Source organism: Apus apus, chromosome 25 (genome assembly GCF_020740795.1).
Source record: "Apus apus isolate bApuApu2 chromosome 25, bApuApu2.pri.cur, whole genome shotgun sequence".
In the NCBI taxonomy this organism is placed as follows: domain Eukaryota; kingdom Metazoa; phylum Chordata; class Aves; order Apodiformes; family Apodidae; genus Apus; species Apus apus.
In genome coordinates this window covers 40340-64892 of record NC_067306.1, presented here as the reverse complement: position 1 = coordinate 64892, position 24553 = coordinate 40340, and the positions used below count along the sequence as shown (strand labels likewise).

The 24553-nt window shown below is 38.9% G+C and overlaps 2 protein-coding genes across 2 annotated transcripts; both read right to left on the bottom strand.

Annotated features, from left to right (window-relative positions):
* Positions 1-6088: 6088 nt before the first annotated feature.
* Positions 6089-11862, bottom strand: SOST (sclerostin). The gene is made up of 2 exons (XM_051640539.1): positions 11131-11862; positions 6089-7948 (listed from the first exon to the last, which is right to left on the bottom strand). Exons 1-2 carry the CDS (start codon positions 11348-11350, stop codon positions 7527-7529), a joined length of 642 nt encoding a protein of 213 aa, XP_051496499.1. The 5' UTR covers positions 11351-11862; the 3' UTR covers positions 6089-7526.
* Positions 11863-14087: 2225 nt separating this feature from the next.
* On the bottom strand, positions 14088-24512 carry DUSP3 (dual specificity phosphatase 3). Its single transcript, XM_051640538.1, has 3 exons — positions 24312-24512; positions 20345-20571; positions 14088-17698 (listed from the first exon to the last, which is right to left on the bottom strand). Exons 1-3 carry the CDS (start codon positions 24431-24433, stop codon positions 17493-17495), a joined length of 555 nt encoding a protein of 184 aa, XP_051496498.1. The 5' UTR covers positions 24434-24512; the 3' UTR covers positions 14088-17492.
* Positions 24513-24553: the final 41 nt, after the last annotated feature.

Sequence of the window (24553 nt, the reverse complement as noted above, 5' to 3'; positions counted from 1 at the left end):
TTCCAGTGGAAGTGTATTCTTGCGTATAGTGAACATACTCGATATAGGGTCATTTTTCTCAGTTTCTGGACCACTCACCCTTAGAAATACTCCCCAGAGTCTAGATATTCATAGCCCATAGCTTAATAAATGTTCTGAGTGTTTTTTTAAGTGAATTTAGTGAATATTGACTCATTTTACATTGTCAGGTGCTGCAGATATGAAGAATCCTTGTTTCTTTTTGCTGATGAGTATGGCTGTTTTGGCCTTTCATAAGTAGAAGATGTTTTTTTTAAATGGCATAAGTGTAATCTGGGTGATTGTCTTTTAAATATTGTCTTAGAATCCAGATGTCAAAAATCAGTACAGCTCCACTGAAACCAATATTGGTTGCAGTTTTCTCTTGGACGTTATTTTCTTCTTAGTTATGTTTTGCTTTTTTTAAAAAAAGTTTCCTGGACAAGCTTCTCATCAGACTTGTGTATAAGGTCTCACTGAACAGCCAATTCCAAATATATTCTTGCTATACCTGCCATTGCCCTAAAGACCACCCAAAAGTTTTCTATAATAAGTTATGGGGTTTTATGAGAATGCCCATAGGCATGGGTCATTTCCACTGGTCGTGGGGCTTCTATTTGACTTCTAAATAGCAGACCATTCTCTGTGTATCAAAAGTTATATTTTTACTGTTTTCAGAGGATACAATGCTTTCATTCTGAAATTATGCCAGCTTTCCCTGTAAGGATATCCTGTGCACTAATTCCTGTCACTGAACTATGCTCCATGGAACGTATGCATTTATTAATACTTATAACTCCACGAAGTACTGTTGTTCTGTTCTTGTTGCAAGTGCAAGTCCAAAGAATAATCCTTACAGCTGATTGTTAGCACTTGATGCCATATTTGAGGTGTTAATGAAAAAAACAAATTCTAGAAAAATGTGTCTTTTAGAATGACTGGACCTATTTTGGCTCCTAGAAGGACCCCAGACACCTCTGATTTGAAGATTAATTTATTCAGAGGTCCATACTAGTTGATGAGCAGGCTGAAATTTCAATTCAATTCACTGGAAGTCTATGCAGTTGTCTGTCTTCTCTCTGCTATCAGTAATTATTTCCTGACAGTGCTACTTTTGTTTCTAGACATGCAAACATTCATGATAAGTGAAAAGTTTCTGGTTCTAAGCACCACCCTTAATCTGAAGAACAATTTTAGAATAAAACTATCACTTTTAAAACTAACTTCTCCTGCTAATTTGACAAGAAAAAAATAAGGCTCTGCAAATAGCAAACCCCTCCAAATGGGAGAGTAATTACCTTAAATTAGGTCTTATTTCTGGTTATAAGAAAAAAAAAAAAAAAACGAAAAACACAACACAAAACCAACAACCACCCAATTCTAAAAGCATGTTGTGCAGACTGGAAGCATTAGAGTTAAATAGTGGCAATTTTATAGTGAAATGGAAGGGAATAGACAGGAAGAAGGAAGGAAGGAAGAAGAGATTAGAGAATCTGACAGATGTAAATAGTCTCAGAGGAGCCACTATGTCCCCAGGCCTCTCCTGAAGGAAGTTTTTACACCGACGAATCTGGTAGCCTGAGTGAAGAATGACGTCGCTTATTTATTGAGCCAGAGCCGAGCTGTTTTCTTAAAACATTGAAATAACCTCATGCCACAAGCATTAAATTGTTGGCAAACTGATAAACCATGACATAAATACACCTTTATTCCTTAGTTTGAGAGTTTATTTCAATTGCCTGGAAAGCCCTGAACAGGAAAGCTTGAGTCTGAAGGTCAATACTACAAACAGCCTGACGTGGGAGACTTCAGCAGGGAGATAAATTACTTTCAACTTGCAGCTCAGCCAAGGAGTTGGGGCTGCATCCCTTTGAAAAGAAAATGATGGTATTACTCTTACGGATGCCAAGCACAGACCAATGTTGCCACATCCTGGGTGCTGTACAAATTAATAAAAAAGGGACAATTTCAATAGAAAGTGCTAGTGCTGAAGTGTGATGACAGCCTCACCAAGATCAGTTAGAAATCTGAGTAGCCAATATGTGGGGAAAAAAGTGATTCACATCTCACACTGCCTCACCTGGGGTGGCTAAAATTATTTTCTTGGCACCAGCATGAACCAGTAAGCCCCTATTAGCACCAAGGAGAAGCAGGGCTAGGATGGATTACAGGCTTAGATACCAAAGTATTCAAAATTATGCCAAGCTGAGTCATGTGGTTGATACTCTGGAGGGAAGGGATGCCATCCAGAGGGAACTCAACAGGCCAGAGAGTTAAGTCTGTGTGAACTTAATGAAATTCAGCAAGGCCAAGTACTAGGTCCTGCATATAGGTTGAGGCAATCCCAAACATGGATACAGACTGGGCAATGGGTGGATTGTGAGCAGTCCTGCATAGAAAGACTTGGGGGTGTTAACTTGGGGGTATTAATGGATGAAAAACTGAGTATAACTGCCAGTGTGTATCTGCAGCCCAGAAAGCCAACCATATCCTGGGCTGCATCAAAAGAACTGTGGCCAGCAGGTCAAGGAATGTGATTCTGCTACTGTACTCTGTTCTTGTGAGACCTCCTCCCTGCTCTGCCAGCAGTACTGCATCCAGCTCTGGGGGCCCCGGTGTAAGAATGACACAGACCTTCTCTAGCTGGTCCAGAGGAGGGCCACAAATATGGCTGGGGGCTGGAGCACCTCTGCTATGAGGACAGGTTGAGAGAGTTGTAGTTGTTTACCCTAGAGAAAAGAAGGTTCCAGGGAGACCTTTCCAGTACTTAAAATGGGACCTAGAACAAAGATGGGGAGGGGCTCTTTATCATGGAGTCAAGGGATAGGATGAGGGGTAATGGTCTTAAACTGAAAGATGGTAGATTTAGGTTAGATATTAGGAAAAAATTCTTTATTGTGAGAGTGGTGAGACACTGAAAAGGGTTGCACAGGGAAGTTGTGGGTGCCTGAAGTGTTCAATTTAGCCATATGTTGTGATGTGGTGGAGGTGAGGTAATGTTTTGAAGATTCTTTGTGTTCCTCACACTTTTATTTTAGAATTAGTAAGGCTTGGGCTGATGAATTTTACCTCTACTCAAGTTCTACTGATGACTTTTATTATCCCCTTTTCACAGTAATAATTTTTCCTCAGTGAGAACTTTTAGGATTGAAGGAAACAGCTAGTTCATTATACAGTGTCAGGAAGTGTTAACAGAGGCAGACAAATCACCATTACTTCATTTCCTTTGGGCTTCAGGCACAGTACATGTATTATACTCCAGTGAGAATAAATTTCATTTTTGCATCACAAAATATAGAAAAGCACCATATTACTAAGTCAATGAAATGACAACAAGGCATCATGAGCCTTGTCCATGAAATACTGCAGCTTGTAGGACTCTCTAACAGTGCAAAAACTGTTCCCGTATTTCTAGTTACAGAAGAGGAATGTCCATCCTTTGGTATATGAATGGGAAAAAATTGTTCAGAAATGTCCTTTGATGGCTCTAAGACTGAAAGGGGGGCAGTTACACTGTTTTGTGTAACTAAGTAATGTCAGCTGCATTTGTTAAAAGTTCTACATTTGTTTCAAGTTCTGTAGCTCCTACTGGCTTTATTTAAAACTGAGAATTATTTTGAAGGTGGACTTCCATTACTTGCCTATTGAGGGGAGTTTCAGTTTACTCAAATTTCAGGTTACAGCTGCACAGTATGTTCAATCCAAACTCACGCTACATACAAATATGTTCTATGTTAATTTAAGACTTTTGAGCCTGTTTACTATAGAAAAGTTGTTCTGTGCTGCACTAATTTGAGTGAAACAAGCTAATTATAAGTTGATGTCATGTGGCTAAAAAAAATACATGTTTATTCTTTCCGTATTTCATGATGCTGACTTTCTCAACCGCATTTGCAGAACACACACAATGTGTTTTCTGGGCCTAAGGCCTCACTGGATTAAGTTATGTTATTTATTGTGCAATTTTTAATTTGAACCTCATGCAAAATCTTTGGGACCTTGTGGATACCAGCAGGCTGTTTGTGCTGCCTGTAGGTTTATCTTTCACTGAACAATAGCAGAATTGTATTTTTGCCAGTAAAAGAAATAAAGTAGGCACATTCACTGTTTATTGTAAGTCAGTGAATAGATTGGTGCATTTTCTGCACAAGTTAGAAATAAAAATGGGGGAGAGATGAATGTTCAAAGCTGATTTGAGGAAATCATTAATCCTGTCTGAAAAAATCAACTTGTTTGTTTTTCTGTGGCCTACCCTTTATAACAGTTGTTCAGTGGCTGGCAGGCAGCTGTCTTCAGCCAATTCAGTGACCAGTTATTACTTATAGTTCAGTACCACTTAAATTATATACTTTTTTCTATTTTATTGCAAAAATTACAATGAAGAAATTCACTCTTGCCTGAAGAGTTTATAGTTCTGAAGAAAAACTATTTAATGCTTCTGTAGGAGCACACAGCAGGTCTCTGCCCATTATGAAGCCCATTTCAAGTGTTTGTTAGTCTGAAAGAGCATTTTCTATGTAAGTCTTGTGTCCAGTAATGTTTCACTTATGTAAGGACAACATATAAAGTCACTCTGGTATCAGTTATTTCCTCTGTGTACAGTATCAAGCTTAGTTCTTTGGCAAGAACTGGAAGTGTATAGATTTGGTGTGAAAGAGAAACTGAAATTTCCTGCAGATTCTCATTCTCAAAAAAAAAAAGAAAGAAAAAAAAAAAGAGTAAATAAATAAATATATAAACCCAAATGCTCTGTTTGAAAAGAACCCACACGGGGGGAATGTAGCAGTCTTTCTGTTTGAAACATGCCACATTTTGATTTTTCCAGCTGTTCGCAGAACACTACTACTGTTTCCTATTCTCCTCATAAATTACAGCAGAGGTGGTTGGAGAAGACTATTTCAGGAGTCATATTACAGAAGACTAAGCATAACTGCAGAGTGCTCATCTAATCCACTTTAAACCTGTGTAAGAAACCATTGTGAAGCAACTGTAAGCAGGATGGGCATTGAGAGGAAATCCTAGTAGTATAAGTGCCTCAGTATCCCCTGTCCATCAGTGTTCTAGTAAAAGTTTTTATAACCTGCAAAGAACCAATCATTACATTGTAAGTCAGAAAACTGCAAGATTCTGAATGGCAGTTTAACAGCAGGAAACTTTTGTGCTTTTGCCAGAAGAAAGCTGTGTGGGAAGACTAGAGCTTTTTTTGGAAGAAAACATCTTTAAGGTGAAACATTTGGGATAAAGATATTCCTGGTTCACCTGTAGCAGGCCCTGTACTTCTGAACTGCCTCGAATCCAGCATGAAGTCTCAGATAAAGTGGATTAAGTCTCTTTCACTGGCTTATCACAGTCAGCATTTTAAAAACAATGTTCCAGTAACTTTAGATGCCAGCGAGACTGGAAGATCTGTACGCTGTGTGCAGTCCAAGCTCAGTTTTCCCTAACTATATTGGAAAATCCCTTTGTTTCTTAAAGAGCACGGCCTTGTAAATGAAAACGGGCATGGGTCTATGATACCAATTTTTAAAAAAGTTTAACTGTTGCTTGGCATCACTTGCAAGGGGATCCCTCACTTTATTTTTTTCAATAAGAGAAATCTGAAGCAATGAAATTTCAATTGAAAAATCTTGATAGACATTTTGTAGACTTCTTGTTTTCTTTGGTGGCTTTATCAGGTTTTGAACATATGAATGAACATATGAAATGTCACTAGGAGTAGGAGGGAAACTGAAATTGGCTGAGTTTATTCTTACCCAGGGGAAGTAGAAATGAGAATATTGATACAATTATGAGCTCCATATCTGCCCAGAAAGACTTCTTTTACAAGAAACATTGTGCATTGGAGCAAGAAGTTCTAGGATGAAGTTTCTGTAGAGATGTGTGGATTATTGATTGATAATTGACCCTTACAGTCTTATAACAGAAATTGGAGTAAACACCCTGACTGTTCTGTAATTCAGTGGCTTTGCAGCATATAAGCTTTATACTATAGCTGAAAATCAATGAGTCTTCCTATAAGTAGTATTTTTTTCTACTTTATTAACAATGTATTTAAAATTAAAAATAACAGACCAATATTTTAAAGCAGTATTCTCTTTCTATACAAGGAAAAAACATTGCATAAATAATTTCTGAGGAAAAATAAATAAGTAATTAACTTTCTGAAATAATACCTTTTCTCTCTAGGTTCTGGTTTCACATAAAATAATTGCAAAATCTATTAAAATTGCAAATTTTTATGGTTTATATGATTTCAGCATAAACTCTACATAGAAGATAACAGTGAGGAACTGTCTTAATCCCAAACTGTGTTCATCTGATGCTAGGTTTAGCACTTCTAGAGGATATATACAGCATGTAACCATTCACTTTCTAGTAATATTCTTTAATGTAAAAACACAAACGTTAGTGTGAATATTCAGAAACTAAGTAAAAGAAAGTTGCTGTCATACTAAAGACTTACCAAAAGTTGCACATACCAAATACTTTTCTAGAGGAACTAATGGCTTTAAAATTAGCAGAGGCTCACTTAATGCAGAATCAGCACCTACTCCTAGAACTTGGCTTGCACAGTCTTAGAGCTATGAAGTGTGTGGCTGGATAATCCAAACTCTACCAAATGGAAAATGTAAATTGAGTTATATAAGCTGATACTAAAGTAAATTTTGTTCTAGGAAATAAGGAATAATAATTAACTTTTATGTTAAGTTATGCACATTTTTTAGCTGTTTACAGAACAAACGTCAGTGAGGTTATCTGGTTTGAGAGGAGCATTCATTTAATAAATCTGCTCCACTTTGTAGAATTTGTTTAATTGTTCCTAAAACAAATTGTCCCTAAAACAAATATGGTTTTAGTTGTCAAATTTTAGTTTTTAATTTGTTGATGCTGCAGTCTTTTAATTTAAAGTGTGAAATGGATTTGTCACACTTTTAAGAAAACTCGTGCCATGTTTTGATTCTTAGAAGAAACAACTGGGGCATGAAGACATCTGCAGGATGTTAATTTCCCAACAATTTTACCTCAGTGACCCTAACTGTTGAAAACCCTGCTATCACTAACTTTGTAAACTCATTCAGAGAGTGGTAACTCTACTAGTGCTTCCCTAATGGCATGCTTGTCCAACTTCATGGCATGTATCAAAGTGGAAAGGGGATCTTAGTGTACTTTTCCCATAAAGTGAGTAGAATGACTTCTAACAAAGTGTGCTTGTCACCACAACAGCTTCGCTTTCCTCTGCCTTCCTACTTACATAAGCCACATGACCTCATGTGAATCTCCAGGGTGTACCTCTCCTTTCAGGCTGAATTAAGGTGTTGCTACCTCCAGCTCAGTTTATCTCATTTTCGTATCAGACCATCACTGCTATAATCTGATGATAGATTTTTGACTATGTGAGCCTTTGACCCAGCTTAGCAGAAGGAATTGGAACCTACTGCAGTCAGAACGTCATGCTGTGGCCTGTTAGTGCCATTTGATATTTCGTAAAATATCCGGAGCTGCTAGGCTGTATCACTGAGAGCCACCTTCTAATAAGCATTTTCTAGCTCATGCTGATTGGATTTACTGCTTCTGGCTCTGGAGAGACGGGGCTTCTTGTTCTTCTGAGGCCTGACAGTTTCCTTTCCAAAGTCCTTCAGCTCAGACTGGTTGTGGTAGCGAGTGTAGCGCTTGCATTTGCAGGATGTGACAGCTCGGAATTTGTAAGTCCGAGTCTCTTCTTCAGGACAAGACATCTGGATGCGCTGAGTGCGGGTGTGAGCAGGAATGCAGCGATAATCCAGGGCATTCTGACGCCACCACTTCCCTCTACCAATAGAGTTGGGAAGGAGGTGTGAGGGGACACACTGACCCGAGCAGACCAGTTCCTTGACAGGCTTGATGCTGCGGCAAGGCCCCTCTGTGACATAGCGTGTGGTTCGCATTTCTCTGCAGCTAAACTCTGAAGCATCTGAAAACAAGAAACACATTAATTACTGACTACTTTCTTCCCTCTTTTCTTGAGAAAACACTTTTTTGTTTCTGTGCGGATACCTATCTCTGAGCCAGAAACAAACTGAACATCCTGAATGGCAGATTTTGGGAAGAGAATCTCCAAAGACTCACTTGTTCAGCTTCTGAATATTTGGCTACTCTAGTTATGAGAGCTTTGAATGACAATGTGCAAACTGATTAATAAAATCCATTTCTTGCCATTAGGTAAATTCCATGTCAGGGTTTGCAGGTAGGCAGTGGAACTTCTGAAGTGTAACCCCAGCAGCATCGGTTACTTCATGGTAAATTTTTATGGGATTCTCCTGGCTTTATTTGTCTGTGGGCAAAACTTTGCCCCATTGCTCAAGTTTAACTCTACTGACTCCAGATTTGAATTCTTTTGCAACATAGGATGCATTCCTTTAGTGATTTGTTACTAGAATAATGAGTTCCAGGTTTGGGAAATAAGACGTAACAATAGTGGTAAGGAATTCCCACTCTTTGGGCATTAGATTTTCCAAGTTTACTGCTGTCTGTGATAATCCCCCATGTCCCTCATAAGTTCCTTCTAGATGCTAGAGGCATCTTCGGCTGATTAGGAACCCTACAGTGTTTTTGGTTTTTCTGCCCCTTTTTCTCAATGGATGGCTACAGGCAAAATAAACATTAGGAAATTGAAGAATTTTCAGCATTAGGGATTTAGAAAAAAATCCCAATTGTAGCAAAAGACTTTTTTGGAAGGCATCTGTCTTGCCAAGTGACATGCTTGGCTAATTCACTTGTTTGGAAGGCACAAAATTTGTTATTTTGAAGCTGTTTATGAAATAACCTAATCTAAATAAACACATGTTAAAGTTCTTAGTCAAAAGGATAGTTTTAACTCAGGAATGCTGCTTGCAGTGGAAATCCTCAAAGGTCAGGTTACAAATAGAAGGCATCTTTTAGGCCCATTTTTCTTGCTGTGCACAAGGTGATTCCCTCCTTAATACAACAAAAGAGACTTCTGACCCTGAATTATTAGTGGTAGAACAAAATTTGTACAGACATTTTATTTTTTGTTTTTCTTGTGAAGTACAGAAACATGACTTTTAGTGTTCAAGTTTATGTTTATGTTTATGAAAGTACAGCTAATAAGATTTCATTTTAAAAAAAGTTTTAAGGTCTGCATTAATTACATGATCCTTGTCCGAATGCTGTGACAAAAATGCTGACAACTGAATGCCATGTGCACTTAGTCAAATCTTCTCAAGTTCCCTCAGCATTTAAGAAAAATGTCTATGTAAAAAATAATGTCCTGAATCAGGTGTATTGTACCACCACAGCACATAGGCAGGTGGAGTTAAATAATGGGCATTTTTCTCAGCTATATGTATAGGTAAATTTTCTGGGCACATATGTCCCATTTGAGTGCAGGTTCCATATACTGCAGAAATTCTTCATGGTCTGGTGCAATGTCATGTATCTCAAGAAGGTCTGGCCACTTTGGATCATAATTTTGATTCCTTGTGTTAAAGATGTTAAAATAAGTATGCAAGATGATTGGGTATCTTGAATAACCCTCCCATCTCCTTCATTCTTTATCCCTTAAGTAATTGTTCTTTCCACTGCAAAAAATACGCACATATCAGCAGCTCAGATTCTCCCCAGTTAATGTTAGAGTAGTAAGAGGCTATAAAATGAACATATTGAGATATAACAAGAAAACCAACCTGCTTTGACCTGATGGTTCTTGGGGCTGCCTGTGAGAGGCCCATTTAGGGATTTAGGACCCTTTTGAAGTTGCAATCTCAAAAAAAAAAAAATTAATATTTTTTTTCTTTTAAAATACTTTTAATGCTATGGTTTTAAGCACCTTAGCTAACAGCTGCAACAAGAAAACACAATTCCCTTCCACTTGTCCTCCAGAACAGAAAGCTAGCTCAGATCTGCAATGCACAATAGTGGAAACTGTAAGTTTTACTTGCTGCTATGTGAATTTATTTGATAGCCAAATGTGCCACTCTGGAGGACCAAGCTTGCCCTGTTTGCCAGCGGAACAATTCTTTAGAACTATCTTTCTCTCTTTGGTACAAGCTCTCTATCTTCCATCTCTTCTCACAAAGCTTGTGTTTTACATCATTGCTAATACCAGACGTTTGACCCAACGCAGGGGCAATGTATTATGAAGTATGTTAGTGCTGTTAAAGTAGCTGATCTGATTCTAAGATTGCACGCCTCTGCAAAATAAAGTTCCTTCCAATTAATTTGGGTATGATTTCCCCTTGGGAGTGCATTAACTGTTCTTAACAGCTGTTTTGGCTGCTGAAGTCTGGCTGTTGGCATGGGACAGTGAGCAGCACACTTCTCTCATCTAGCTGAATGCCACCTCTGTGTGCCATTTGTGCCGTGTGATCTTAGACGTCACAAGTGTGACTCTTTCTAAATATTAACAGTTTCACAGAATCACAGAATTATTGATGCAGGCACCTCTGAGATCATCAAGTCCAACCTATGACCAACCCCCACATCGGCTAGACCATGGCACTAAGTGTCACATCCAGTCTTTCCTTAAACACCTCCAGGGATTGTGACTCCACCACTTCCCTGGGTAGTCCATTCCAATGTCTGATCATCCTTTCTGTGAGGTGTGCTTCCTAATGTCCAACCTAAACCTTCCCTGGCTTAGCTTCTGGCCATGCCCTCTTGTCCTGTCACTAGATGCCTGGGAGAAGAGCCCGACCCCCACCCGACTACAACCTCCCTTTTTATATTATTTTTATATTATTATCCCCACTGTCAACTCCTTGCCCCATCCTAAGAGCAAAGAGAGAAAGATGACTTGTTGGTATTTCCTCACTGTGCTTGCAAGTACAAAACCTAGAAATGTAAGTAATAGCTTCTACAGGTTTTATGTATTGAAGTTGTGTCTGCAGAGAGCAGCTGGGCAGAATAAGAATGCATATTGTAGTCCTTAAGGATAGACCAGATTTTTTTCAGCAGTAAACCCTGGTATATCCCTTCTAATGTTTATATTGATACTTCTTCAACAGTAGATTTAACTCCCTGTAACAGCATTAGCTCCACACCTAAAGGTTTTACTAAATAAACATATATGATAACAAGTATTCTTTTACAAACTGTTACAGTTCAAAATAGTAATAATGATGTTATTTTTCTTACCAGTAGCATCTGGAGCTTGTTGTATGTGTCTTCCTCCATGCTTTGCCTGGTTCATTGTGTTGTTGTCACTTAAAGTTTGCTCCATTGGTGTTTCTGTATTGTCAGTGATCTCAGGAATTATTTCTGTAGCATCATTTTTAAGCATTTGCCACCCTTCCACAGACTGAAATGCAATTTGTAGTAAGACACAGATAGAGCACACAGCCCAAGAGATCTGCATGGTGGCAACTCACAGATTATTTTTTCGGCACCCGGACAGTCTCAGATCCCAGGCAAAGGCACATTATTCCCCTTTTTAAAATCCTTTTTAGAACCAAGCCAGCCAATGACTATACAAAGTGGGAAGGGCCAGACAGCTCCTCATTCATCTCTGCTTTTGTCAGTGTGAAATAAAATGGGTGTGTGGGGGTGGGTTAGTGACAATATTGTACAACTTCTATGTAAAAAAACCTGATCGTATGCACTTCATTTTTGTGCCTGGCAACAATGGTGATTGACAAGACCAGGATAAATTGCAACCTGACAAGTCTTTTTGCAGTTTTTTCCTAACAATAGTATAATTAAAACCTGCGTCTCTCTCCATATTTGCATCTTTGGCAATTGTTTTTTCCAAAGGTTTTTCAAACTTTTTACTCCTGTTTTTCCTCTGTGTAAAGTTAGCAGATCTAGAAACTATAGCTCAGTAGTTACGGTTTTCAGTCTCTGCACACAAATGATTGTGTTTTTTTTTTCCTTTACAAAACAAGGAACTCTACATTTTGTTTCACAAAAGTATTAGAAGAAATAGGAAAGAACTTCTTTTCAAATTGAGAAACTTTGTTTGGTTTTTCTTAAGAAATAGGCTACTTGGAATATGTCAGGGTAAACAGCCAGGATGTTGTACATCATGCTTTTTTATATGCTGTTTCTCAATTTTTATAACTTCAAAAAAACCCAGCACATTTGCATGTGCTTTAAATTCATTGCATACTATTTCTCCTGACTTTCCATGCAATTGTTAAATATAGGACATGTGCTTATTTTAAACACAAGAACATGAGCAGACTGATTTCCATTCATGATGCAACCAGGAAAAATAATTTATGTCCTTATGTCGAGGGCACCTATGTCCAAGATGCATTCAGGTGTCAGTTTTAAAAATCTCATCCATGTTATTCTTCCTTGCAAAAATAAGATTATAGTCGTGATACTTGCATCATTTATTTCTCTCAAGACCACATACACTTCCAAGTTATTTGCAAAAGATGTCAGGCTAAATATATTGATGAGAAAGCATCTCAGCTTTAGGTCAGGTTAGTTACTGAAAGCAAAATGTTTTCTCAACACAGTAGAGAAACACCCATTTGTGTTACTGCAGTATTAGTCACATACATCCTCCGGAAGATGTTTAAAGTAGAAGAGATTCAAAAGTGATTCACTGATTTTTCCAGCTACTGTAAGACTCCTTACCTAAGGCTTGCATTCCATTCTGACAGCTTCCCTGACCTGGCATGAAAAAGGTGACACCAAATTTAAAGTGGAGGTTCATTCTTCCTTGGTGCGACCTTGATGATAATTAATAGATTTAAACAACAGTAATGATCTGGGGACATTTCACCACTTCAGCTTTACACATAAGAGACACACACAGCAGATGCACTAGTTATGAGCTTTAGCATTCCTGCTCTGTACCGTGGTCCTTTCCTAAAAGAATAGCATCTGAAATACAGTGTGACGTGTTTTCTCTCCTACCCTTCCTCTCTGCTCAATGTTATAGAGATTAGCATTCTCAGAATTGCCGTCCTTTCCAGATATTCTAAAGAATCTCTAAAAGCAATCATGCATTCTGTTGCATAAAAGTGTCCCCTTACTGTCTGTTCCTTTTCCTTCTCTTCTCCTGCCCACAGCTTTTGCATCCTACCATCTCAGAAATTACTCTGGTTTTATGGAGGGATACAACATACTATTTTCCTTTTACAAGATTTTTTTGTCTCCACAGCCAGTCAGGATATTGTTCCTTAATTCAGACTGTTGTAGCATAATTTGCCTCAGATGTGCTGGTCCCTTTCTCCCTGTGATCCTCACAATCAGCAGCAGCACTGATTGTCTGTAATTAATAACTGCCTTCTGTACTCAAAGCAGTTAACGATGATAGGAAAAATACAGGAAACCCAAACAGCCATTGCAAATGTTTTCTCAAGCATAATTTTTCTTACTTATGAGTAAGTTTATTTTTGGCTTGGAGCTACACAGGTGAAATCTATTCAACAGCAAAGGATACACAACTTCATAAGGACATCACATGATTGTCCACCAAATAAAAAAGGATTCAGCTTGGAAAGCTGTGGAACCACCTTCCTGATGTGCTTGCATTGCAACACTGTATTATGAAGGAATACACATATAAACCAATTTCTGAAAACAGTACTGTCACTTGTAACTAATGGTGCTCACTGTCTACCACCTCTGCCCATACCTGGGCGAGGGGGTGTTCTGTTAGGTATCCAGGCCCTAAGATATATCTGTGCATTTTATCTGTGGACAGTGGCTCATAATTCACACACTGCCCATGAATTCAGTTTCTGACATGTTCAAGAACTTGTTCGTAATTTTTCTAAGAAGCTGCTAAGCCACCCTTGTCCAAGCAACTTTAATGTGTCTCAAGAATTTTGCTGAGTCACGTAGTACCTTGTACATGTATCAGTCTCAATCTATGAAGTGATCTCCTCCAAGTAGCCAGGAATAAATGGAATCTTGCTGTTCTCCCAGCAAACACACTGATAAATCATTCTAGTGGCTTGCGTTTTTCAGTGGTAGGATACTAATAGATTAAGTTCATACAACATCATTGTTTGGGGATGCAGTGATGACTGTCTAGCAAAGAATAATTAGCCTACAGCTCCATCTGGTGAGTCAGCTAGCCAGTGACCTTGGCATACTGGAATTAAAATGAAGAAAACCAGTAAGACAGCACTTAATTATTTCCAGTATTTATTTGCAGTACAGAATAAATGAATAGGACACTAATTCTCGTTAACAAATCTTAGTAAGATTCCTCTCAGGTCTGTTCTATTTTTAGTTTACTCATTGACGAAGCCCAGGAAGTAATTTTAGAAGAAACCTCTATCCTATACTAAGTGAGATGCCATTAGACAGTCCCTCTGTTCTAAAAGCATTACAGTAAAGGAGCAAACCCAATAATTAAAAAAAAAAAAAAAAAAAAAAAAAAAAAAAAAAAAAAAGGGAAAAATCCTGCTTCTAGTTGTAGCATCAGAGATTTAATTAATTCTGGACAACAGAAGACAGCACAATAATATTTAAACAATGAAAACAAACATTGCAAATAGCCTTTCTGCTGTTCTCCTTTGCCCAGCAGGATATGTTTGTGTTTCAACTTGAAGAGCATGTTGTGTTCTTACGCACAGTGCTATTCATCTTCAAAGCTTTTATTAAGATTATTAATTCTCACATCACCAAGAAAGGTAAGACAGGCATACTCATAGGAGAAAAACAGTGCTATCTACACAAAAAGTACCACACTGCTGTTCAGGATTATTATATTAATGTAAATCCAGATCACATTATTTTAGCTATAACCAAGAGGTTTCAGCTTCAAAAGTGTAGTGTTGCTTTTTGCAACAAATAGTTGTTTTAAAAAATATAATCCAAATTAGCATGGTTATAAGGAGCATCTCAGAGTAAAGGGCAGCTGTGGAGTAATTTCAGAAGAATAAAAAGGTCTGTTTCTTCCAGTACTTTCTCAATTTCCTTTTATGCAGAAAGCTCTAGTTCTTCTTTTAATACAATCTTTCTTTCTACAATAAGAAAAAGAAATTTAGAAGTAAACAGTGTATCATTATGGATTAGAGGCATACAGGCTCTTCTTGGCCAGCTAAAACAGGCAGAGGAATTTGCAACATTGCTGTACTTAAACAGCAAGGTAAGACTAAAAGAGGAAGGGTATGATCCACTACTGTAACAGTGGTCTGACATGCTAACTGTTTTTAGCGTACTCTAAAAGTGGAGCTAGAAATGGTTTCATTACTGAGTCACCCAGTAACTCAAAATAGGATATACTGTCATAGAACTCATTTAAAATCTCCACCCTCATATTACAAAATGTTTGTTAAATCTGTTTTGTAATACTGAGATAAAAGGGGCCAGGATACCACTGAAGTTACCACCAGAAGTGAGCAGTGTCTCGTGAATTAAAATAACATCCTGAATACAAGAACAAATTACTGTGTGGAATTCCTGACTGGAATTTTTGAGTTCTAAGTAACAGGTCAAAGACAAAGTGCATGGCACATGAATCTCAACTTTTTCCTTCTTTCTTCCTTGTAGTACAGATAGGCAATATGAATACGTGCTGTGAGACAAGATAGAAAAAAAGATAAAAAATCTATACCCATAGTAAAATGAAAGATTTATAAGTAAGACTGCAGTATGAAAAGCTAGTATAGTAGGAAAGGACTGTGTGTTCCTATTGCCCAAGCTGCACAGCATGAAATTAGTAACTAGGAATTTTGAAGAAGCAATTAATTTAATACTGATACAATGTGAGAAGGCGAGCAGGTATGTAATTACCCAATGAAATAGACTACTGTTCGTTATTACCAAAACATCCTGATTCAAAACAAGCACTAAATACTGACTGAAGGGAGGTCAAAGGAAACACTATATAGAGTGTTCCTTAGTTATCCCTTTAAAGGACACAAAAGAGAAAAGGCTACTCGATTTGGCAATTCCCATCTTGTGCAAAGAAACAGAAATAAGCCTGGTCTCACCTTTGGGGTTTAATTTCAAGAAAGTTGTCTAGCTATGCAGAACCCTCGCCACACCATTCCCACCACCCCAAACCATACAACCCCAACAACTGAAGTAAAACAATGTATGTCCTATGTGATTTTTGATTAGCAAACTGAATATACAAAAGTAGATCTGGACTTACATGTGTTACTAATAGAACAGTGTTTCCGTTTAAAATAGATTTAAGATTTTCAATCTAGAACTACATTAAAGCAAAGATAAGAAGGAAATGCATACATCTTGGGTTCTGTTAGTTGAACCAACAATTCTGACTTTGAAGTGGGATATTCTTTTTATTAATACGGTGCTGTAACTCACAGGTACACATTTACACATTAAGTCAGGCATACTGTAAACAAAGCTTCCTCTCCCAACATTGCAATGACTCGTTTCATCTGCATGTGAAACAGAATCAAGACATAATTTATTTTAATAGCAAGTAAATGTTTTCCTACTCCATATGATATGCATCTAGGCTGATTTCTATTTTATGATACTATGCAAGCAGTCCAAGAAGTTCGGAGTGTATTTCTGCAAACTGCTTTGAAAGCACACCTGTGCTGTCCTACTGGAAATAATCTGCATATGTGCTCATTCCATTCTGTGTTAATAAACAGTGATAGGGAGGAAGGGAGAGAGACACCGTAATTCAATAAAAGCCTCAGAAGCCATTATATTCTGATACTTAGAGCTTGATCATATATCCAGTACAAGCACTCCTAAATGCAGACATTTTTTCTTCCTTTCTTGAGTTTTTTCCTCAATACTTGCTCTTGACAGTTTTTTCTAGTATGACTTCAAAGCAAAAAGAAAAGAACATTTAATATCAGACTATTTCATGTCAATCGCAACAGCAAGAGGTACAAATATTCTTGGAAATACAGTGTGCATCAAGATTGGGCTTTGAATGTCTTTAATACCACACACTGAGTATTGCATAAATCCACACTAAACACAACACTGCATAAACTTCATTTTACAAGCAAGTGTATCTGTGCATTTGTGTATATGCTTCTCCATTCCTTGAAGCTCCTACACTCAAACTTTAGGCACCTGTGTGCATGAGAAAGAAGCTTTAGAAAATACAGTACTTCAATTAAGAGTGAGTGAAGAGATGTGTTTGGGCTCTCAGAAAATGGTGCTCTGGTGGAAAACAAGACAAGCTTTAAATTAATCACACTCAATGTCAATGCAAACCATACATGCTACAGAGGCTGCAGGGGGGCTGTGAAATACATGTGAAAACAGCTGTTAGGAATCATAGAATACCAGGTTGGAAGGGACCTCAAGGATCATCTGGTTCAACCTTTCTAGGTAATACTGTAGTTTATATTAGAGTTATCACTAGTTATCCCTCTAAAAACACCTCTTAATTGCTACAGCTTCGAACAGTGACAAAATTTTGTGCCATTTTGAAAGACAGACTCAGTGAGATACTTTCACTAGACAAGAGCGGGAATTGTCTCCCTCACATGATGTGATTTAGCTTGGTGGTTGGGGTTTGGGGATCTAAAGCACCTAAGATGACCTCTGACGGTTTGAGAAACTTCAAAAAAATACTGTGGTGCTCTGTTCTAGGGCTTCAGTTTGCCCTCCTTCACTAACTGCTCATTGAGCTGGCAAAGCTGCCTTAGAAAGCCATCATTTGGGCCAATCTCTCGCTTCTGCCGGACAGTGCTCAGAGCAGACTTGACATCCATATTCTGGCGAAGCATGAGGTAGGCGATGACCAGTGTAGGAGATCGGCTGTAGCCCTCACGGCAATGCACAAACACTTGTCCTGCAGGGAAGACAGGTCATACTTAGGGTTATACTGGAATATATGTTTGAAAAGCAACATGAAGTAGCTAGTATATAACGTGTAATAGTTTTAGTATTTCAGCAGCTTGAGAACTGTAAATTCTGAATGCTACAGAAGACGCAACTTGAAAGAAATGTGCTATCACTCTGCTGCTAGTGGCTACACCGATCTGTCCTCGAGGATAATGCAGAAAAAAAATGGTTGTATATCAAACATTCACTCTAAAACATCTTTGCTAATATATTAGAGAGTCAAATTGTGTCTGTTTACTACACTTCTCCAATCTTTTGTAGTTTAGAATAAGATAACCAGTACCAAAGAGCACAAATAAGTGAAGCAAAGTTTAAAATACACTGAAGACAGAGAAATATGCTCTTTTCATGTATTCCACCTCTTGAAATATATCTAGCCTTCTTGCTGCACTGCTGCCAATTTCTATGCTAACTCCATGTTGGATCATAACTGGCTACTTTTCTGGCTATTTGTGAAGCCACATTAACACCCAAGTGCCACTCAGGGGGAAGAGATAGAAAAAACTGGGAGCAAACTTGAGCCTGGGAAGAAGGGAGGGATGAGGGGAAAGTGTTTTAAGATTTGGTTTTATTTCTCATTATCCCACTCGAATTGGATTGGTAAATTAAATTAATTTTCCCAAGTTGAGTCTGTTTTGCCTGTGATGGTAATTGCTGAAGGATCTCCCTGTCCTCATCTCGACCCACAAGCCTTTCATCATATTTTTCTCCAGCTCATGAGGGGGGGGGTTATCCAGTGGCTTGCTGGGCACCTGGCATCCAGCCAAGGTTAACCCACCACATGAGTAAATCCTGTATGTAGGTATCCAACAATAATAAAGCAGGCCACTGCTCCCTTTGAGAAATCTAACTGGATTTTATTGCTTCTCAGCTGCTTCCTCTGTGACCTGCTTTTCCAGACACAAAAATTTTCCCCTTTCCAAACGCAGTGGGAGATACAGCCCCAGGCTATTCTCCAGAGTAATTTTTTTTTTTTTTCTGAGACAAGAGAACAGACGAACCATACACACGTTTTCATCACCACTACAACTTTTTTTGAACTACAGCAGCAAAAAGCCTGTTACCACATTTGCCTTGAGCTGCAGAGGCTTCTTTGCTCAAAGCAAGCTCAAGGCAAATATCTAATCAGTAGCAAGTTTAAATAGCTAAAACAATTAATTCTTAACATTTTTTTGAGAGCCCATAGCCATAAATTAGCAAGATTTAGAGATTCTTGATCGTATATGAAGAGAATTGACTTCCTCTCTGCAAATGATCACAAGCAAAAGGGTTTCTAGCCTTCTTCTGAGAGAGAGTTTCTTAAGGGCTGCCTTCCAGACCTGTAGTACACCAGACCTGCCTTCCAGAACTTCATGCAACTACAATGCTAAAATGAAATTGAAGAAAAGTACTACTGCATCCCTATTCACTTCACTGTCCTTACTCTACAATGCAACGTCAAACAAAACCATCACATTTCAGTAGCGAATTAAACTTAAAACTGGCTCCAGCATCACCCAGCTACAAAGCTCCTCTTTGTTTACCCCACAGTAAGAAAACAGTGGCAGGCATGACACACGACTAAGACTGAAAGAATCAGCAAACAGAACTGTAAATTCAGATTGACCGCAACTGTTTAGATCAAACTAAGCAGGGACAGCCATGGCACAGCTGGCACTGGTAAACTATTCTTTCCTACTGCAATCTGCTTCAGTGGGTCAAAATGCTAACTGGAAAAGTCACTTTAATTTTTAGAAATTCTCATACTCCACCGAACATAAAGTAAAATTTCTTTCCATCTGTCAAAAGCACATCACAGCTTTACTACCATTTCAAAGGACTTCTAGAATTGGAGCTCTCACTCCTCTTTTTTCACATTCAGGCATAAAGCAAGAAAAAAGTAAGCATGTGTAGAAATAACTGGCATGCTGAAATAGTGAGGCAATACAAAACACCTTCTGGCCTACTGCACTATGTCCTAGGATTTCTGCTCTGAGGAAACACACTTTAGAGAATAATGTGGCAATCAACAACATTGCAAATACCATCTCCATCCTTCCTGCAATCCTAAGGAATAACGAGGTTATAAAAAAAAACAACCATGACCATGTAACAACAATTTTAAGGACACAATCTCCTTAAAAAAAAAAAAAAAGCCCACCATAGCAGGTTGTATGAGTACTCTTCAGCAATACATTAGTTGTATGACTTCTGCCTTTTAATTTCTAATTTCTAATTCTTAAAACAGCTTTTAGATCCTAAACTTTTTTTCTTTAATGTGATTTACCACTTCTAAGGAAAAATAAGAACACATCTTGCAGAAAAGCACTATTATAGAATGCAGCAGCTGTTTCATTTCTCAAAGTCACCCCTACAGTGACAGACTTCCATTTGCCATACACTGGAGACATGTATGTATAGACAAAAGCTTAAGTTATTTTATTGTGTATTTTGGTGTCTTTCGTCTTTCATCCAGAGTTTTGATCTGAATTCCTGACTCGGTTGTTCAGTTGATAATCTGAGCAAAGAACCATTCTAAACAGTAAAATAAATTGCTAAGAGACATAGGCACTGCACATAAAATGTGGCAGAATGATGTTTCAGTTTCCCTTACCATCCTTCTGGGAAAGTGCTTTGTCAATAAAATCAGCTGCCTCCTCAAAATAGCGACTGAGGTTAAATTCTTGCGTATCGTTAGCTTTAATGCCATGGTATCTGATGCCTGTGCCTTCATAGAACTCTGCATTAGTGTTGACATGCATGAATGACTTCCCCTCTGCTGCATTCAGAACATGGGTTATCCCCAGACGCTGCAACCTCATAATGTTCTTGGCTATGAACCTGTATGATAAAAAGTATCAAGAAAATAATTAGAACTTGGTGAATCATCTGAGTATGACATCCCCAGAAAGTACTGGTAACCAAAACATTTGATTTTTCTATTAGTAGATGCTAATTATACTGTGCCCAGAAGTGAATTAGCTACACATTATAAATTCACGGAAATATTTAGCGCCATGTTCACTACTGGTATATGAGAGAATACTGCTTTCTTGCCTAACAACTGAGCAGAGCACACATGAAACTTAATCTGTTAGACCTTAGCGTGGCAGAAAATTATAACTCTGACCATAAAATTTTGACCAAAGAAAGAAAATACTGGATAACAGAAAGTCCAGGATAGTTAACTTCTGTTACCTGCATAATTTAAAAAACAGTTATAAAAAGCCTCTACTGTCAGCTACCAGTGTTGCAGGGCCAGATAAGCAGCACTTGCTACTCTAGCAGACAGTCCAGACAAGACATTGTAGGGAGCAATTTTAATGACTGTGAAACAGCACTGGTTCCTTCTCAGGCCACAGGCAGATAGAAAGTAACTCCTGCATTTCCAAAGGTCTCATCTGAAGGCTGCTTTGCGATGTAGTCCTCTGCCCCTATGCTGTTCGATATCTTTCAACTCTTGGAAGGACCTGGCAATGTTAGCCAAAGGCCAGCATTACAGCAGTATAATTCAGTCTTTGCCATTCAAGTGTTTTCATCACAATTATTGTAATTTCTACTGTCTAAGTTGAAATCACTTCCGAATGGAAAACAGTTGAGATGAGTGATGTTTAGGATGCTTAAGTCCTTAAGAAAGCATTCAATACTTTTAGGTCAGCTAAGCCCTTTCCAACTCCTCAGTTCTATCAAATAATTTTAGCAAAACCACCTGCCCCCATCTCTAAGTGGCTAAAAGAGCACACTACCCTATTAGTGAGCAATTGAAAAGGGCAATATATAATAATAATGTATTTCAGGCTTGATGATGACAATTAATTAGATTGAGTAGTAATGACATAAGCTCTGATAAAAGCTCTAGGTTGTACAATGGCAAACAATCCATATCCTTAGTAATGCAACTGATCATGCACAAAATCTCAACTTGTGCACTGGAACAACATCCATAGTAAGAGGAGATAACCATTGAATAATATGAGGAGGACTATTGACTCGTTTTTGTTGTAAAACTAGCTCTTGTCATTCTGAGTCAGATTATTTCTCTATGTTGGTCCCAGTATTTGCCTCACTTTCCTGGGAAGAAAAAGACCCATATGTTTTATGCACCATATGGTCTTCCAGTAAAATCTGAGCCCACTGGTCAACGTTAGCAGAATATGACAGAACGCTTTAGTTGAAAGGTAACTCCATGTCTGCACACTGTGTGAAAAGAAGTAGCCTAAACAGACGCAAATTCTTTATTGCTTTTAAAGGCAGCTTTCACTGCGTGTGCAACTGAACGTGGAAGCAGAAATGTCTTAGAAAATCTCCCTAAAGCTCAAGTCATAAATTGCAAACACAAGGACTTTTAATATTAAGCTGAGCTCCAGATAAGCATTTGTGCAGTATCTTTTTGGACAAGCTTCTAAGAGGTAGCAATGCAACTAAGGGTTTTGGCTGACACCTAGCTATTCTAAAAAGTAAAAATGAATATCCAAATTTGTTGGTTTATATCTATATTAATCTCTGAGTGCATTCACTCACAATTTTCATGTAATTCAAGGCTATATGAATATGTAGAGCATTCCTTTTCTCCTAATGACTGTTCACCCCTTAAGTTGTAGTGTAAGCAGGAATCCTTATGCATGAGTGAAGCTTCTACATTTTCTGCTGTCTGTGCCAAACAATGAGCCAAATATTTGTGAAGACTTCATTACCCAAACAAATGTTGACAGATTTTCCATCTGGCAGGACACCATCTGGGCCAGGGTGCAAGTGTCAGTGCCTGGAGAGTTCTGCTTGGAACACAAGAGTAAATCCTACAGTGCAAGGCCAATTCAAAAAGTGTTAATTCAGTTGTGAGTTCCTGTGTTTTGTGGGGTAAGCATATGGTTTAAGTAATAGTATATAGATCAGTATATATCTGATAGTCAGGTCAAGATCAATAGGAACTCATGTCCTGGAATTGTGGTTGTCTGGAAACTGGCTCTCCTGGAGGCAAACTCATTCCCAGTGAATGATTTTTGCAAATTTAGTAGATTGTTTTCTTACACAGCTAGAGGTGAAAAGGAGAGTATTTGTATGCCATTTTTTCTCCCTTTCCAAACAGTCCTCGGATCTCTTCCATCCTTAACATTTCATTCCAGCTGCATCATGTTCAATGTAGAAATTCTAGCTCCTCCAAACAGCAGAGAGATGCTAACATCAGTTGCTTTTATTTCCCTAGGAAAAATCACAGAATCTTGTCTGTTCTCAGTATGGAAGATTGAGAGTGAGTAAAACTAGTGAGAAGCGTTTATTTTGAACAAAGAACAATTTTACCAGCCACAAAACAAAGGTCTTAGAAAACTATGCATCAGGAATTAAGGGTACATGAGGCTATAAAGTATTGCCATATGGGATTATAAGCAAATAAACCAAGTCCTTAATAGCCAAAAATGCCAGCATATTAATACATTTTAATTTCCACCGTTAATGAAAAAATGTTTACTCACCACTTCTTCCCTTATAGTCACTAAATTTAATATTAATTTAAAAAGTGTATTAGGATGGGCAAAAAGGGGAAAGAGAATCAGCAGGATATGATAGGATTGGAACAGATAACTGAAATAATAATCTTGATGCAAAGAATAAACATCATACAACTGAGAAAAGTGCGGAACCCTATTCCCCATTTAAGGGCTTTCATCATAGCCATACGTGTATTGCTGTGGCTCCCACGATGTGCATGAGCACCTAATTAGGGTGAGGTTTTTGGGGGGCTTAAGAGTGCAGAAGCATTCATTTGACCATCACACACAGGCGTGGTAACTCCTATTAAAAGTCTTGCTTCCCTTAGGTCATTCCGCACATGGTTAAACCAAGATCTAATACCCATAGTGCTAGTTTGCTTGTTCTTTGTCTTCCTACTTCTTCCACTCATCTGACATATGGTTATTACACCAGTGTTGTGATCAGGTGTCCACAAACTATACTGCACATATATCTCATAGCATCTTGTCTCTCCTCCCGCTTACGTATGGATGTCCACAACTTGTTAGTAACAGCAAGAGAAAAAAGCCCAGCACTGACACAACTGAGCGGGTGTGTTTCATTCTTAAGCAACTTAACTAGTTTTAACCATGTTTCAGCTCTAACTTAGATTTGGGACTTGAACAGGGCACTGAACATTTTGGCAGATGCCACTTAGATGCTGTGTCTCATCGTTTCCCGTGTCAGGCACCAGCAGGAGCCCCAGGCAGCCTGCTGGCTTCTTGGGCCTTGCAGCCACAGGCCTCCTGGTTGACATTCCCCTAAGCTCCAGACCCTCGGGCTGCCCAGCCCCGGCCAGGCTCTGGAGGGCCTCCCAGGACATGCAGAGATCCAGCAGATTCCATCCTGCAGCCTGACTTCCTCTGGCTCAAATTCCGGATTAGGTGGTTAGTCAGTGAGTGCCCTGTGTCTCACAACCCTGCACAGCCTGGAAGTCTGCCTACCCCAACCACTGCGCTCAAGTGCCTACTAGAACACGGCTCACAGGCTTACAAAAACGGGCCCCCCGTCTCTACCGAGACCGGCCTCACCCCTGGCGAGCGGCCCGCCTCGGCCCCGTCAGGAGCACTCACGCGTTCCCCACGTGGATGCGCGGCACCACCTCGTTGCTGTGCGCGCTAGGGAGGCTGTAGCAGCCGCTCCCATTAGCCAGAAGGTCGTTCAGCTCCTCCACCGAGATCTGGTAATCAGACATGACCGGGCCCGAGCCGATACCCGCCGACCAGCCAGCGGGCCCCCTGGCGCAGCAGCTCGGTCCTGGCCCGCTGCCTCGCCCCGCCCCGGCCACCGCCTCTGAGGCGGAGTCGGGTCAGCT

What these genes read in the sequence shown, in the direction of transcription:
- DUSP3 (XM_051640538.1), bottom strand. Translation starts at nt 24,433, where the DNA reads ATGTCTGATTACCAGATCTCGGTGGAGGAGCTGAACGACCTTCTGGCT. An exon ending in CGCATCCACGTGGGGAACGC is followed by an intron (nt 20,572 to 24,311) that starts GTGAGTGCTCCT and finishes TTTATCATACAG; the next exon opens with GTTCATAGCCAAGAACATTA. An exon ending in AGCACTTTCCCAGAAGGATG is followed by an intron (nt 17,699 to 20,344) that starts GTAAGGGAAACT and finishes TCTTCCCTGCAG; the next exon opens with GACAAGTGTTTGTGCATTGC.
- SOST (XM_051640539.1), bottom strand. Translation starts at nt 11,350, where the DNA reads ATGCAGATCTCTTGGGCTGTGTGCTCTATCTGTGTCTTACTACAAATT. An exon ending in ACAAGCTCCAGATGCTACTG is followed by an intron (nt 7,949 to 11,130) that starts GTAAGAAAAATA and finishes TCTTGTTTTCAG; the next exon opens with ATGCTTCAGAGTTTAGCTGC.